General features: G+C 41.4%; 1 protein-coding gene across 3 annotated transcripts in view; it reads right to left on the reverse strand.

Moving 5' to 3' along the window:
* LOC133608457 (uncharacterized) overlaps positions 1-17105 on the reverse strand; it is a 444769-nt gene that overhangs the window by 318213 nt on the left and 109451 nt on the right. For all 3 annotated transcript variants that reach the window (XM_061963698.1, XM_061963697.1, XM_061963696.1), the window contains exon 3: positions 13476-13629. In XM_061963698.1, coding sequence (XP_061819682.1) covers positions 13476-13629 — 154 coding nt within the window. The remainder of the gene's footprint in view (positions 1-13475; positions 13630-17105) is intronic.

Here is a 17105-nt window from a genome sequence, read left to right on the forward strand (position 1 = left end):
GCCTTGCCTCAAAAAAGGTTGAAAAACAATCAGTTTGCAGTCCACACGTATCTAATATGTGTGACTGCCATCTACTGATCACACTTATCGTGCATCAGGCGCACCAGGTTATAAGAAAAAATGTGCCTTGCCTCAAAAAAGGTTGAAAAACAATCAGTTTGCAGTCCACACGAATCTAATATGTGTGACTGCAATCTACTGATCACACTTATCGTGCATCAGGCGCACCAGGTTATAAGAAAAAATGTGCCTTGCCTCAAAAAAGGTTGAAAAACAATCAGTTTGCAGTCCACACGTATCTAATATGTGTGACTGCCATCTACTGATCACACTTATCGTGCATCAGGCGCACCAGGTTATAAGAAAAAATGTGCCTTGCCTCAAAAAAGGTTGAAAAACAATCAGTTTGCAGTCCACACGAATCTAATATGTGTGACTGCCATCTACTGATCACACTTATCGTGCATCAGGCGCACCAGGTTATAAGAAAAATGTGCCTTGCCTCAAAAAAGGTTGAAAAACAATCAGTTTGCAGTCCACACGAATCTAATATGTGTGACTGCCATCTACTGATCACACTTATCGTGCATCAGGCGCACCAGGTTATAAGAAAAAATGTGCCTTGCCTCAAAAAAGGTTGAAAAACAATCAGTTTGCAGTCCACACAAATCTAATGTGTGACTGCCATCTACTGATCACACTTATCATGCATCAGGCGCACCAGGTTATAAGAAAAAATGTGCCTTGCCTCAAAAAAGGTTGAAAAACAATCAGTTTGCAGTCCACACGTATCTAATATGTGTGACTGCCATCTACTGATCACACTTATCGTGCATCAGGCGCACCAGGTTATAAGAAAAAATGTGCCTTGCCTCAAAAAAGGTTGAAAAACAATCAGTTTGCAGTCCACACGAATCTAATATGTGTGACTGCCATCTACTGATCACACTTATCGTGCATCAGGCGCACCAGGTTATAAGAAAAAATGTGCCTTGCCTCAAAAAAGGTTGAAAAACAATCAGTTTGCAGTCCACACGTATCTAATATGTGTGACTGCCATCTACTGATCACACTTATCGTGCATCAGGCGCACCAGGTTATAAGAAAAAATGTGCCTTGCCTCAAAAAAGGTTGAAAAACAATTAGTTTGCAGTCCACACGAATCTAATATGTGTGACTGCCATCTACTGATCACACTTATCGTGCATCAGGCGCACCAGGTTATAAGAAAAAATGTGCCTTGCCTCAAAAAAGGTTGAAAAACAATCAGTTTGCAGTCCACACGTATCTAATATGTGTGACTGCCATCTACTGATCACACTTATCGTGCATCAGGCGCACCAGGTTATAAGAAAAAATGTGCCTTGCCTCAAAAAAGGTTGAAAAACAATCAGTTTGCAGTCCACACGAATCTAATATGTGTGACTGCCATCTACTGATCACACTTATCGTGCATCAGGCGCACCAGGTTATAAGAAAAAATGTGCCTTGCCTCAAAAAAGGTTGAAAAACAATCAGTTTGCAGTCCACACGTATCTAATATGTGTGACTGCCATCTACTGATCACACTTATCGTGCATTAAGCGCACCAGGTTATAAGTCGCACCGTTGATTTGAAGTGTTGGTCTTGCTTGCTTACGGGTTGTCGATTGCTAACGTCATTTATTAAACAGGCGTCAGCCTGTTTCTCTTATCTCTTGTGCCATCTACTGGCCACACTTATCACTACACCATGTACCAAATAAAATTGCTTCGAGGTCGGTAAGCACAACCGGAATCAATCTGTACATTAGGCGCATGGGGTTGTAAGGCACTCTGTAGATTTTTGAGAAAGGATTTATAGTCTGAAAAATGCGGTACTTGCTCGAGGAGATTAGAAATGCGCGGTTTGCGGACACGACCGCGGAGTCCGCGGATTATCCGCGGGTCGGGCGGTTGAAATAAAAAAAAATTAGATTTTATCCGCGGGTCGGGTCGGGCGGTTGAAATAAAAAAAAATTAGATTTTAAATAGATTCAGGCGGGTGGCAGTTACACCAATTCGGAAATATATATACATAGTTAAATGTTGTTACCCACATACGAAAAACGAGCAGGCACCTGCAGCATGCCACAACAGAAGAAGAAAAAAAAAAAGAGATGGCAACGCCGGCAGCAAACGTGGTACGCGACAAACTAAAAAAGGGAATACTAAAGACCAGGGGAAAAAGGCCAGAAAAGTTCAGCGTGGACTCGTTTTTATGAGGTTGTAAATCAGGATGATAGTAATGCTGGCTACGTGATTTGCAAGAGCTGTGACGCTGTTTATGTCTACGACAGTCACAAAACCGGGACATCTAACATGGTGCATCACATTTGTGCAAAACCCCGAACCTCCATAAACACCCTGAGCATGAGCAGTTTCGTCCGCCGTGATCCCAGAAGAGTGCCACAGGATGTTAAAACAAGATAGAACGCAGCTGCCTGCAGCAGTTTGAGTGGCGCGAGTGCGCTTGGAGGTGCGCTCTGCGCGGCTCCCAGATGATTGCGCACTGGTGTGCGTCTGGGCCGTGACAGCGTGGCACGCATTAAATGTCTCTGCTGCATTGGATCAGTCTCCTTTCTTTAACAGGCAAAAGCTTTATAACCTCACTAATGCCTTGCATCGTCTATATTAGATATATAACAACGGGCGGATGGTGGGCGGGTGCGGTTTTGATTAAATGTTAGTTCGGGTGGATGGCGGATGGTTGACGACTTTTGTGATGCGGTTGCGGATGAAATAATTGCCTATCCGCGCATCTCTAATACTTAGTAAATTAAAGAAAAGATATTCAGTTCTGCCGTGTTTCTGGCTGATTTTTTTTAATTATTTTCACAATGAGGAGGGCGTTATTCTGGCTTCGCATAACCCAGAAAGCATGAAGAAGTCAGGATTTATTATTTCAGAGTGGCTGAGAGAGAAGAAGTAATCAATGATTAATCACCTTCCCCTGTCCTCCATTTTAAGCAAATATGTGCTGGACTGAAGAGATAAGTTTGGCTCTTTCATGTCTTCTTTTGAAGCAAAGCTGTTTGAACTTCTACAAAGTATTTTACCTTATGCCTTTAAAAGAAAAATAGTACAAGTCTGAGTTAGCAAGCATCAAAACCGGGGGTCGGCAACCTTTGTTTTTGCTCCATTCTGAGTCTTTCTGAAAGGAGTTCTAAAATGTACGACTGTGAGGCAGTGAATGTACACAGGCTCATTTCTGCCGGGTGCGACGAAGGCAAGGAAAAGTGTGTGTGTGTGTGTGTGTTGGCCAAATAGACGCCATCTTCCTAGGGGTGCGACTAGGGTTGCAAAATATTTATCATCTAAACTGACCTACTCAGTGGCCTAGTGGTTAGAGTGTCCGCCCTGAGATGGGTAGGTTGTGATTTCAAACCCCGGCCGAGTCATACCAAAGACTATAAAAATGGGAGCCATTACCTCCCTGCTTGGCACTCAGCATTAAGGGTTGGAATTGGGGGTTAAATCACCAAGAATGATTCCCGGGCGCGGCCACCGCTGCTGCCCACCGCTCCCCTCACCTCCCAGGGGGTGATCAAGGGTGATGGGTCAAATGCAGAGAATAATTTCGCCATAGGTGTGTGTGTGTGTGTGACAATCATTGGTACTTTAACTTTAAACAAGTATTTTCCTTTTTTACATGTTAAAAGTGTGCTATTTTAAGGACTATTTCAAAGGACAGGCCTGGTTTGAGATAAGAGTGTTTAGAGTTACAAGCTCGGTGGTGGAACGAATCACGTTCGTAAATTGAGGTCCAACTGTATGCCGGCACATGAACACTGCAAGTCATATTGTGGTCTCCAGCTGGCCCCACTATGGACTGGACTCTTACTATTATGTTAGATCCACTATGGACTGGACTCACACTATTATGTTGGATCCACTATGGACTGGACTCACACTATTATGTTAGATCCACTATGGACTGGGCTCTCACTATAATGTTAGATCCACTATGGACTGGACTCTCACTATTATGTTAGATCCACTATGGACTGGACTCTCACTATTATGTTAGATCCACTATGGACTGGGCTTTCACTATTATGTTAGATCCACTTTGGACTGGACTCTCACAATATTATGTTAGATCCACTATGGACTGGACTCTCACTATTATGTTAGATCCACTATGGACTGGACTCTCACTATTATGTTGGATCCACTATGGACTGGGCTCTCACTATAATGTTAGATCCACTATGGACTGGACTCTCACTATTATGTTAGATCCACTATGGACTGGGCTTTCACTATTATGTTAGATCCACTTTGGACTGGACTCTCACAATATTATGTTAGATCCACTATGGACTGGACTCTCACTATTATGTTAGATCCACTATGGACTGGACTCTCACTATTATGTTGGATCCACTATGGACTGGGCTCTCACTATAATGTTAGATCCACTATGGACTGGACTCTCACAATTATGTTAGATCCACTATGGACTGGACTCTCACTATTATGTTAGATCCACTATGGACTGGACTCTCACTATTATGTTAGATCCACTATGGACTGGACTCTCACAATATTATGTTAGATCCACTATGGACTGGACTCTCACTATTATGTTAGATCCACTATGGACTGGACTCTCACTATTATGTTAGATCCACTATGGACTGGGCTCTCACTATAATGCTAGATCCACTATGGACTGGACTCTCACAATTATGTTAGATCCACTATGGACTGGACTCTCACTACTATGTTAGATCCACTATGGACTGGACTCTCACAATTATGTTAGATCCACTATGGACTGGACTCTCACTATTATGTTAGATCCACTATGGACTGGACTCTCACTACTATGTTAGATCCACTATGGACTGGACTCTCACTATTATGTTAGATCCACTATGGACTGGACTCTCACTATTATGTTAGATCCACTATGGACTGGACTCTCACACTATTATGTTAGATCCACTATGGACTGGACTCTCACACTATTATGTTAGATCCACTATGGACTGGACTCTCACTTTTATGTTAGATCCACTATGGACTGGACTTTCACTATTATGTTAGATCCACTATGGACTGGACTCTCACTATTATGTTAGATCCACTATGGACTGGACTCTCACTATCATGTTAGATCCACTATGGACTGGACTCTCACACTATTATGTTAGATCCACTATGGACTGGACTCTCACTTTTATGTTAGATCCACTATGGACTGGACTCTCACTATTATGTTAGATCCACTATAGACTGGACTCTCACTATTATTGTTAGATCCACTATGGACTGGACTCTCACTATAATGTTAGATCCACTATGGACTGGACTCTCACTATTATGTTAGATCCACTATGGACTGGACTCTCACAATATTATGCTAGATCCACTATGGACTGGACTCTCACAATATTATGCTAAATCCACTATGGACTGGACACTCACACTATTATGTTAGATCCACTATGGACTGGACTCTCACACTATTATGTTAGATCCACTATGGACTGGACTCTCTCACTGTAATGTTAGATCCACTATGGACTGGACTCTCACAATTATGTTAGATCCACTATGGACTGGACTCTCACTATTATGTTAAGATCCACTATGGACTGGACTCTCACTACTATGTTAGATCCACTATGGACTGGACTCTCACTATTATGCTAGATCCACTATGGACTGAACTCTCACAATTATGTTAGATCCCCTATGGACTGGACTCTCACAATATTATGTTAGATCCACTATGGACTGGACTCTCACTATTATGTTAGATCCACTATGGACTGGACTCTCACACTATTATGTTAGATCCACTATGGACTGGACTCTCACTTTTATGTTAGATCCACTATGGACTGGACTCTCACTATTATGTTAAGATCCACTATGGACTGGACTCTCACTATAATGTTAGATCCACTATGGACTGGACTCTTACTATTATGTTAGATCCACTATGGACTGGACTCTCACTATAATGTTAGATCCACTATGGACTGGACTCTCACTATAATGTTAGATCCACTATGGACTGGACTTTCACTATTATGTTAGATCCACTATGGACTGGACTCTCACTATAATGTTAGATCCACTATGGACTGGACTCTCACTATTATATTAGATCCACTATGGACTGGACTTTCACACTATTATGTTAGGTCCACTATGGACTGGACTCTCACTATTATGTTAGATCCACTATGGACTGGACTCTCACAATATAATGTTAGATCCACTATGGACTGGACCCAAGGACACAACGGCAGGGACGAGGATGGCGGAAGCGGGGATCGAACCTGGAACCCTCAAGTTGCTGGCATGTGCTTTGTGGCGCCAAAAAAAAAAAAAAAAAAAGGCTTCACTACACGTCTTAAAATAAACCCCTGGCCCACTATCAGTCGGCCAGGGAGCTGCAAGTTGAATCGTGTTGTTTTTCCTTTCTTGAATATGCTTACTGAGCATGAAGTCAAGTGAAGTGAATTATATTTATATAGCGCTTTTCTCTAGTGACTCAAAGCGCTTTTACATAGTGAAAGCCAATATCTAAGTTACATTTAAACCAGTGTGGGTGGCACTGGGAGCAGGTGGGTGACGTGTCTTGCCCAAGGACACAACAACCATCAAGTTGCTGGCACGGCCACTCTACCAACCGAGCTATTATTTGTTATTTAATTATATAAATAATTGTGAGTTCAAATATTGTATTTCTTTATTTTTCCACATTTAATACGTTGGTTTTTTTTTTTACAATTATTTAAATTTTGACAGTATTACGTCAGATGTGTTTTAATTGCTGATGCGGGTTTATTGATTTTTAAATGCGCCGAAAAATAGACCGTTTTGTACACTGTGGAGGTGATTCAATTCCCAGTATTTGATTGATTGAAACTTTTATTAGTAAATTGCACAGTAAAGTAAATATTCCGTATAATTGACCACTAAATGGTAACACACAACACAGGAGTGGCAGCACGACTGCAGCATCAAACCGCTGCGAGCGCAGCATAACAACAACAAGAGTGTGTTGTTGCCGGTGCTGTAGCCGTGGCTAACAAGCCAGCGAGCTCGGTGACTGACTAACGACACCGTGTCTATGGTTTGGGATTATTTTAAAAAGTGTCTGACGGATAAAAAAACTGCAATTTGCAATGACTGCAACAAGTTGGTTATGCGAGGAGGAACCAAGAAGACATCTTCCTTTAATACGAGCAATTTGATCTTCCACCTCTTCAAGAATCATAACGAGATACACGATGAATACAAGCGAAAAAAAGTAGTACCACACAGTTGTCGCTTAAAGACTCCGCCCAAAGGGACAAGCGGTAGAAAATGGATGGATGGATGGCTGTTTTGAGGCATGTTAAAGGGGAACATTATCACCAGACCTATGTAAGCGTCAATATATACCTTGATGTTGCAGAAAAAAGACCATATTTTTTTTTAACCGATTTCCGAACTCTAAATGGGTGAATTTTGGCGAATTAAACGCCTTTCTAATATTCGCTCTTGGAGCGATGACGTTGTGACGTCGCATGGGGAAGCAATCCGCCATTTTCTCAAACACCGAGTCAAATCAGCTCTGTTATTTTCCGTTTTTTCGACTGTTTTCCGTACCTTGGAGACATCATGCCTCGTCGGTGTGTTGTCGGAGGGTGTAACAACACGAACAGGGACAGATTCAAGTTGCACCAGTGGCCCAAAGATGCAAAAGTGGCAAGAAATTGGACGTTTGTTCCACACACTTTACCGACAAAAGCTATGCTACGACAGAGATGGCAAGAATGTGTGGATATCCTGCGACACTCAAAGCAGATGCATTTCCAACGATAAAGTCAAAGAAATCTGCCGCCAGACCCCCATTGAATCTGCCGGAGTGTGTGAGCAATTCAGGGACAAAGGACCTCGGTAGCACGGCAAGCAATGGCGGCAGTTTGTTCCCGCAGACGAGCGAGCTAAACCCCCTGGATGTCTTGGCTCACACCGTCAAGAGAAGAATATCGACCCTAGCTTCCCTGGCCTGCTGACATCAACTCCAAAACTGGACAGATCAGCTTTCAGGAAAAGAGAGCGGATGAGGGTATGTCTACAGAATATATTAATTGATGAAAACTGGGCTGTCTGCACTCTCAAAGTGCATGTTGTTGCCAAATGTATTTAATATGCTGTAAACCTAGTTCATAGTTGTTAGTTTCCTTTAATGCCAATCAAACACATACCAATCGTTGGTTAGAAGGCGATCGCCAAATTCGTCCTCGCTTTCTCCCGTGTCGCTGGCTGTCGTGTCGTTTTCGTCGGTTTCGCTTGCATACGGTTCAAACTGATATGGCTCAATAGCTTCAGTTTCTTCTTCAATTTTGTTTTCGCTACCTGCCTCCACACTACAACCATCCGTTTCAATACATGCGTAATCTGTTGAATCGCTTAAGCCGCTGAAATCCGTGTCTGAATCCGAGCTAATGTCGCTATAGCTTGCTGTTCTATCCGCCATGTTTGTTTGTGTTGGCTTCACTATGTGACGTCACAGGAAAATGGACGGGTGTTTATAACGATGGTTAAAATCAGGCGCTTTGAAGCTTTTTTTAGGGATATTGCGTGATGGGTAAAAGTTTGAAAAAAAACTTTGAAAAATATAATAAGCCACTGGGAACTGATTTTTAATGGTTTTAACCCTTCTGAAATTGTGATAATGTTCCCCTTTAAAGACTCCGCCCAAAGGGACAAGCGGTAGAACATGGATGGATGGATGGCTGTTTAGAGGCATGTTAAAAAAAGTAATGCACTTTGTGACTTCAATAATAATTATGGCAGTGCCATGTTGGCATTTTTTTCCATAACTGGAGTTGAAGTTGTTCTCTTATTTTGGAAAACCTTGTTTTTGATTGATTGATTGAGACTTTTATTAGTAGATTGCACAGTACAGTACATATTCCGTACAATTGACCACTAAATGGTAACACCCCAATAAGTTTTTCAACTTGTTTAAGTCGGGTCCACGTTAATCAATTCATGGTAATAGTAGTGCTCTAGTGTTTCTGTGTAGTATTTCTCCAGCCCAGTGACGTGCAGTCACTAGAGGCAGGTGAGTCGGGGCCTCACCTGCCATCATGGAAAGAAAAAAAATGTAAAAATTTTTTTTTTAATTAAATTGTTATATGTATCCAGTGATTATACTATAAAGTTATTTTCCATTTAACTTCACCCGTTTTAGATTATTTTTATTTAAAATCGCTGAATTTTCACATTTGCCGTTCAAATACTGAGAAGAGACGGTGCGGTGAACAGCAACCAGTTGAGGCACGTCACTCAGTGCCTCAACATGGACGGACTCGGCTAACTGCTGGCCTGCTGTGCAGTGAGACCGTATTGCTATATGAATTATATTATACATTTCCATAGTTTAGTTAGCTGAGGTATATAATGTACAGTGTATTTTGTCAACAACTGCATGTGTGTAACGTATTTCTTGTGTTGAGCGATCATAAAACGGCTGCAAAAGACGCACTGGCTGAGGCTCGCCTCCTGCACCCCCGCCGTAGAATGCACGGCAACCCCTGACGGGAGTGTTATATCAACTAAAGCCCTCACTTAAACTTTCCACATGCAAGATTGAATCTATTTAAAAAAGTTATTTCATAAGAAAATCCAAAAAGTGCAAAAACAATAATGTTCGTGTTGGAGGAGTTGTGAATGACTGCAGGGCCACAACATTAGGTACACCTGCAGACTGCAGGTGTACCTAATTCACAACTCCTCCAACACGAACATTATTGTTTTTGCACTTTTTGGCTTCTTAATAAATAACTTTTGTAACCTATTTTCATGGGCTTTCCTCTTTGTGATGTTAAGTTCCTGTTATGCACTGTTATATGGCCATGGATGGGGTGCTGGCTGTCCGGGGTCGGGACCCGGGGTGGACCGCTCGCCTGTATATCGGTTGGGAACATCTCTGCGCTGCTGACCCGTCTCCGCTCGGGATGGTTTCCTGCTGACCCGTCTCCGCTCGGGATGGTTTCCTGCTGACCCCAAAGTGGACTGGACTCTTACTGTTATGCTGGATCCACTATGGACTGTACTCTCACCAAATGATGTTAGACCCACTCGACATCCATTGCATTCGGTCTCCCTAGAGGGGTGGGGGGGTTACCCACATATGCGGTCCTCTCCAAGGTTTCTCATAGTCATTCACATCGACGTCCCACTAGGGTGAGTTTTTCCTTGCCCTTATGTGGGCTCTGTACCGAGGATGTCGTTGTGGCTTGTGCAGCCCTTTGAGACACTTGGGATTTAGGGCTATATAAATAAACATTGATTGATTGATTGATTGATATATGCCTTGAGCTCTTATTTTGAAGGCGCTAAGAGCGGAAGTGACGACACGGAGTGGAGCGGAAGTTTTTGAAAGAAGGTAAATAAAGTGGTCCTCGTGTAAACTGGAGCCTCCGTGTTTGTTATTTTGTAGTTTCATACAGTATAGGCGACATTTATAAACCCTCGGTTACACTTTTTTAAATAGATTCAATCTTGCACGTGGAAAGTTGAAGTGAGGGCTTTAGTTGATATAACACTCTCGTCAGGGGGTTCATTAATCCAGCACAACAGCGGCTCATGGACTTAATTTATAAGTAAAGGTAAGACCATAATAACGTTTTTTTTATTAAATGTGCTTTTTTGTGTGCTACAGTTTGTATGTGTAAAGTTAAAGTTAAGTTAAAGTACCAATGATTGTCACACACACACTAGGTGTAATGAAATTTGTCCTCTGCATTCGACCCATCCCCTTGATCACCCCATGGGAGGTGAGGGGAGCAGTGGGCAGCAGCGGCGCCGCGCCCGGGAATAATTTTTGGTGTTTTAATAACCCCCAATTCAAAGCCTTGATGCTGAGTGCCAAGCAGGGAAGAATGCTGGTATGAGCTTTTAAACATAACCCGTTAACTGCTGCCAATCAAATGGTGAATAAGATACTCTTTAGGGTTCATATGTTTGTAAATCTGACTGTGATGAAGTCAGTGCCTCACCAGCCATCAACCTCACCGGGGACATAAACGATGGTATTTCCAGCACATCACCCCAGTTCCCAGCCATCAAACACTGTATCCAATTTCAAATAATTCTCCTCACTTTCAAAGCTGTCCATATCTGCTCCATGTCGCCACGCTCTCCCAATCCCTAAGACCCTCGTCCTGCGTCCATCTCACCGTCCCCTTATATAAACTGTCCACCACGGGTGCCCGAGCCTTCAGCCGCTCAGTCTCCTCATCTTTGGAACTCACTACCACCAGACCTTTGCAATATGGACTCAATTTCCCTCTTCAAAGCAAGACTCAAAAGAAACCTATTCGTGACTGCGTATTCACTGTAAATGTTATCTATCTTTGTTGTTGGTGTTGTTTTTATCCCATTGATTTTACTGTTTTGTTTTTGTACGGTGTCCTTGAGGCGCCTTATAAGTAAAATGTAGAGATGTCTGATAATATCGGTCTGCCGATATTATCGGCCGATAAATGCTTTAAAATGTAATATCGGAAATTATCGGTATCGTTTTGAAAAAGTAAAATGTATGACATTTTAAAACGCCGTAGGGAGAAGTACAGAGCGCCAATAAACCTTAAAGGCACTGCCTTTTTTGGTCTTTGGTCAACAGCCATACAGGCCACACCGAGGGTGGGCGTATAAACAACTTTAACACTGTTACAAATATGCGCCACACTGTGAACCCACACCAGACAAGAATGACAAACGCATTTCGGGCGAACATCCGCACTGTAACACAACATAAACACAACAGAACAAATACCCAGAAGCCCTTGCAACACTAACTCTTCCGGGACGCTACAATATACACCCACAAACCCGCCCACCTCAACCTCCTCATGCTCTGTCCCAAATTCCAAGCTGCTGCTTTGAGGCATGTTAAAAAAAAAATAATGCACTTTGTGACTTCAATAATAAATATGGCAGTGCCATGTTGGCATTTTTTTTTCCATAACTTGAGTTGATTTATTTTGGAAAACCTTGTTACATTGTTTAATGCATCCAGCGGGGCATCACAACAAAATTAGGCATAATAATGTGTTGATTCCACGACTGTATATATCGGTATCGGTTGATATCGGAATCGGTAATTGAGAGTTGGACAATATCGGAATATCGGATATCGTCAAAAAAGCCATTATCGGACATCTCTAGTATCAACTATCATGCTTGGTTGTCTGGCGGTTGATTCTTCCCATGGAGTGAGAGGAGAAAGTAAAAATAAAGAAATTGTGGATAAAAGAGGAAAAGTCACCTGGACACTATGGCAGTTTTTTGGATGTTTTTCCAAAGGGACCATAGTCAGACCAATGTGGTCTGTAAATGATGCAAGGCACTCGTCCCCACCAAGACCACCTTAGCCGCGCTCACCCTTTAGAGCACTGCAGAAAATAGTTCTCAGGCTTCTCTATGTTTACATTTTGCACTATTTTGTTACACTTTATTAAACATTGCTTACATATTCTTACATTTAAAGAGGTTATTGTTAAATGTTGATTGTGATTTTACAATTATGTTCACAATTGGGGGAGGGGGGGGGGGGTACTAGGATGACAAGGGATGCAAAACAATAACAGTGCAATACTTTTTCATAACATGGTCACTACTGCCTAGTTTCTCTTGTTATATTCTTATTTTACTGTTATATTTTTATTCTCATTGTTGCTTTTTATTCTTATTCTTATTTTGTTTCCATTTATACCCCCATTATTTACTTTTTAAATTCGATCTCAATTTTGTACACTGCTGCAGGAATTTTAATTTTCCTGAGGGAACTCTCCTGAAAGAATCAATAAAGTACTATGTATCTATCTATTGAGTGTTTTCCATGCTAGTGTTTACATTTCATTTCTGCTTTGACCCAAATAGAAATGTTTACATTCAATTTATTCTCTCCTGCTCCATATTTTAGATCGGTCATTAAAAAAAATCTGTAAGGATGTATACTGACGGATATAAAACACTTTTATTGTGATACCGCTTTCAGCAATATCGTCCACCCCTATTTTTCAGGAGTGTCACAAAAGAAAAATATTTAGAATTAATGGCGATTCTTATGTGTAACGATACTTAATTGATAAAAAATATATATATATATATTTATTTCTCCCTAAAAATCTGTCCTGTCCAACCACTTTTTTTAAATGTTTGGGTCAAATTTTATCGAACAAAACCAGTTTACTACTTATACTACTTATTCTAGGGCTGTTTGGTATACCGGAACTAGTATAGTACCGTGATACTAATGAATCATACTCGGTACTATACCGCCTCTAAAAAGGACCGGTCCCCCGCCCCACCCTTTTTTAACGGGCATGACGGCGCGTAGTCGTCACGTCATGACAAGGTTGGTTTTACGAGCATGTTCCATACACCTGCTACTTTCAGCGCAGAGGGGCGGGGCTAGTGAGCAGCTTTACCGGGACACAGCGCCTGCAAGGTGTCATGGCCGCTCCTCAGTGTGCTGGTCAGGTGCCTCTGTGTGCTGCCGACAAACAGCAGGAAGTAGTCGGCGCCCTCCTCGTCCACAGCCAGCTCCTCATCGGCGAGCTGCACCGTGATCGCGCAGCGGCCCTGCAGGCATTGACAAGGGAAAAAATGTGCGTTATTAAAAAAAAGCGGATTATTATCATGACGTGACATTAGTGCTAAGAGTACAAGATAAAAATACACGCGACTGTGCGGCCGCTTGTTTTGCCAGAGTCACAATGGCCTGGCTTGTGTCGGAGCACCGTGCGGAATGATGTGATGTCACCCGAGGGCAGAGCGAGGAGGAGAGGCCGCAGAAAGAGGGCGATTGTTTGGAATGAGCTTCTTTCCACCGGGGGACGGCGGCTTTATTGACACGGAGGAGGAGGGATGATAATGGGACGCTTCATCTGGGCTGCAATGTGGCGCTCGCCATCGCTGTCCGACACGCACGGTCTGGCGGCGGGGGTCAGAGGTGCATCCTACTCCGTTTAAAAAGCTTCTCGCCTCAGGCCCAGACTGCAATGCTGGCATCTGAGTGTTCATAGCAACCCCCAGATACAAATATGAAGATAAAATGCTATAATTATAACCAGAGTGTTTTTTACCTTATGCACAAAGAGTTGATTCAAAGCAGGCAATAATTAGAAAAACACATACATATACATATACATACATACATACATATACATATATACATACATATACATGCATGTATATATATATACACATATATATATATATATATATATATATAAATATATATATATATAAATATATATATATATACACACACATATATACATATACATATATATACACATGTATTTATATTTATACATATATATTAGGGATGTCCCGATTCGATATTTGGATCGGATCGGCCGCCGATATTTGCCAAAAAATGCGTATCGGCAAGGCATGGGAAAATGCCGATCCAGATCCAGTTTAAAAAAAAAACTCCGCTCCGTGTTTTCCAACGCACCTATTTAAATAATATATTCCACTTTTCTGCTGCTCCCTAATTCCCGTTCTGCATTTTCCAGCACACCTTCAACACATCCACAGGTCTGTGGATTCTCACGCAGTTGCTTTTAGCTGCTGGCATTACACGACAGGCTCTTCTCACTCTTTCCTGTGTCTCCCTCTCACAGACAGCAAGCGCACCTTCTTACACACGTCACATACTGTCACGTCATACGTCACATACGTATACGCCCTCTCCCAGCAGAGAGGTAGCAGCATGGCTAACGTTAGCTGTGATGCTAGCGCAGCCGTGCGAGCAACGTTCCCTCTAAGGTGCACGCCTGTGCAATTGCGCACTGCTCAAGCGTCCTCTGTGCACGGCAAATCTATGCCACGCACAAAATCAAATCAAAAAATAAGCGCATAACAATTTTCGACACACGGACACGACAGAGAAAACAGTTTTCGTCATCATTGTTCAAATATTGTAACATCTGTCGAGACGCTTATCTCCGTTCGGTGCCTCACGTCCACACCATCAAAATGCCGAGGCAAACATTTCCACATCAACACCGTATGAAACAAATAGTGATTTTTTTAGTTGTGATTTCCTTCTCTGCATGAACGTTTAAAAGTAGCATATATTAATGCAGTATGAAGAAGAATGTTTTAATGTAGACACATAGAATCATCATACTGCTGTGATTATATGCATCAAGTGTTCATTCAAGGCTAAGGCAAAATATCCAGATATATATCGTGTATCGCAATATGGCCTTAAAATATCGCAATATTAAAAAAAGGCCATATCGCCCAGCCCTAGTTCAATGATGCCATTTCTGTTTGTCATGTATCATTTTGTCTATTTTGTGTTTATCCTTGAACAAACAGGTCAGTTTCTTGTTACCAACCATTGTGTATTATTCAAACTCCCCTAATTCAGCTGGCTAGTTGTTATCAAGAGTACTAAAACCCTTTTCAACATGATTCTGACAACTAAGTAGGCTAAATAACTTTGAACTTTAATACATGCTCGGATAGGCCAGTATCGGTCAGTATCGGTATCGGTCAGTATCGGTATCGGATCGGAAGTGCAAAAACAATATTGATATAGGATCGGAAGTGCAAAAACCTGGATCGGGACATCCCTAATATATACATACATGCATGTATATATATATACATGTATATATACACATATATACATATACATATATATACATGTATTTATATTTGTACATATATATATACATATATATGTATATATATACATATATACACATGTATATATATACACATATATTCACATGTATATATATATGTACATATATACACATGTATATATATACATATATATACACATGTATATGTATACATATATATGCATATACATATACACATGTATATATATACATATACATACATACATACATACACATGTATATATATACATATATATGCATATACATATACACATGTATATATATACATATACATACATACATACACACATACATATATACATATACATACATACACACACACACACACACACACACACACACACACACACACACACACACACACACACACACACACACACACACACACACACACACACACACACATACATACATACATACATACATACATATATATATATATATATATATATATATATATATATATATAAATATATACATACATATACATGAATGAACACATGTGGGGTTATGTACTTAACAAAAAAAAGGTGAAATAACTGAAAACATGTTTTATATTCTAGTTTCTTTAAAATAGCCACCCTTTGCTCTGATTACGGCTTTGCACACTCTCGGCATTCTCTCGATGAGCTTCAAGAGGTAGTCACCTGAAAGCGTTTTCACTTCTTATTGTCATCCCACTGGGTTGAGTTTTTCCTCGCCCTGATGTGGGATCTGAACCGAGGATTTTCGTTGTGGCTTGTGCAGCCCTTTGAGACACTTGTGATTTAGGGCTATATAAATAAACATTGATTAAATGATTGATTGATCCGGAAAATACGGTACACTCAAACTGTTGTACCAGTCCATGTTTTTGATGAATATGTCTTCAATTCCATGAATATCATTCGCTTCTTACTCTCAACTTTTCACGTTTTCCTGTGTCAAAAGTCAATTCCTGCGTAGAAAAAAGAGGAGTCAGCAGTGTGTTTATTATATTAATAACGTGGAATGTGCGACTGGCAGCAGAGTGGATGATGGAGACTTTAGTATGCGAGGAGAGTGCGAGGTCCCAACACTTTGTGCAGTAAATGAGATGTAGATAGGTGGCGGCCAGCAGGCATGACATTCTCTCCATTAAAAACTCATCTCTTATCTCGGGGCCCTAGATTGGAAATTAAGGTTTGGTGCTACTGAGCAGATTGAAAACTCGGTGGAATTGTGACACGGCACTCCACGCCAGAATGAAAACGTGTTAGCGGGGAAATAAGTTCTGCACGCTCGCCGGCATGGCGAGGGAGCACGGAGGAGTGAATCGGAGTTTGGCAAACGAGCGGTTCGAATGATTTCTGAGAGCGAGGCAACAATGTTTGTGTTTGCCTCCAAATTACAATCCATCACGGTAAATAAAAT

The sequence above is a fragment of the Nerophis lumbriciformis genome, linkage group LG06, assembly GCF_033978685.3.
Source record: "Nerophis lumbriciformis linkage group LG06, RoL_Nlum_v2.1, whole genome shotgun sequence".
In the NCBI taxonomy this organism is placed as follows: Eukaryota; Metazoa; Chordata; class Actinopteri; order Syngnathiformes; family Syngnathidae; genus Nerophis; species Nerophis lumbriciformis.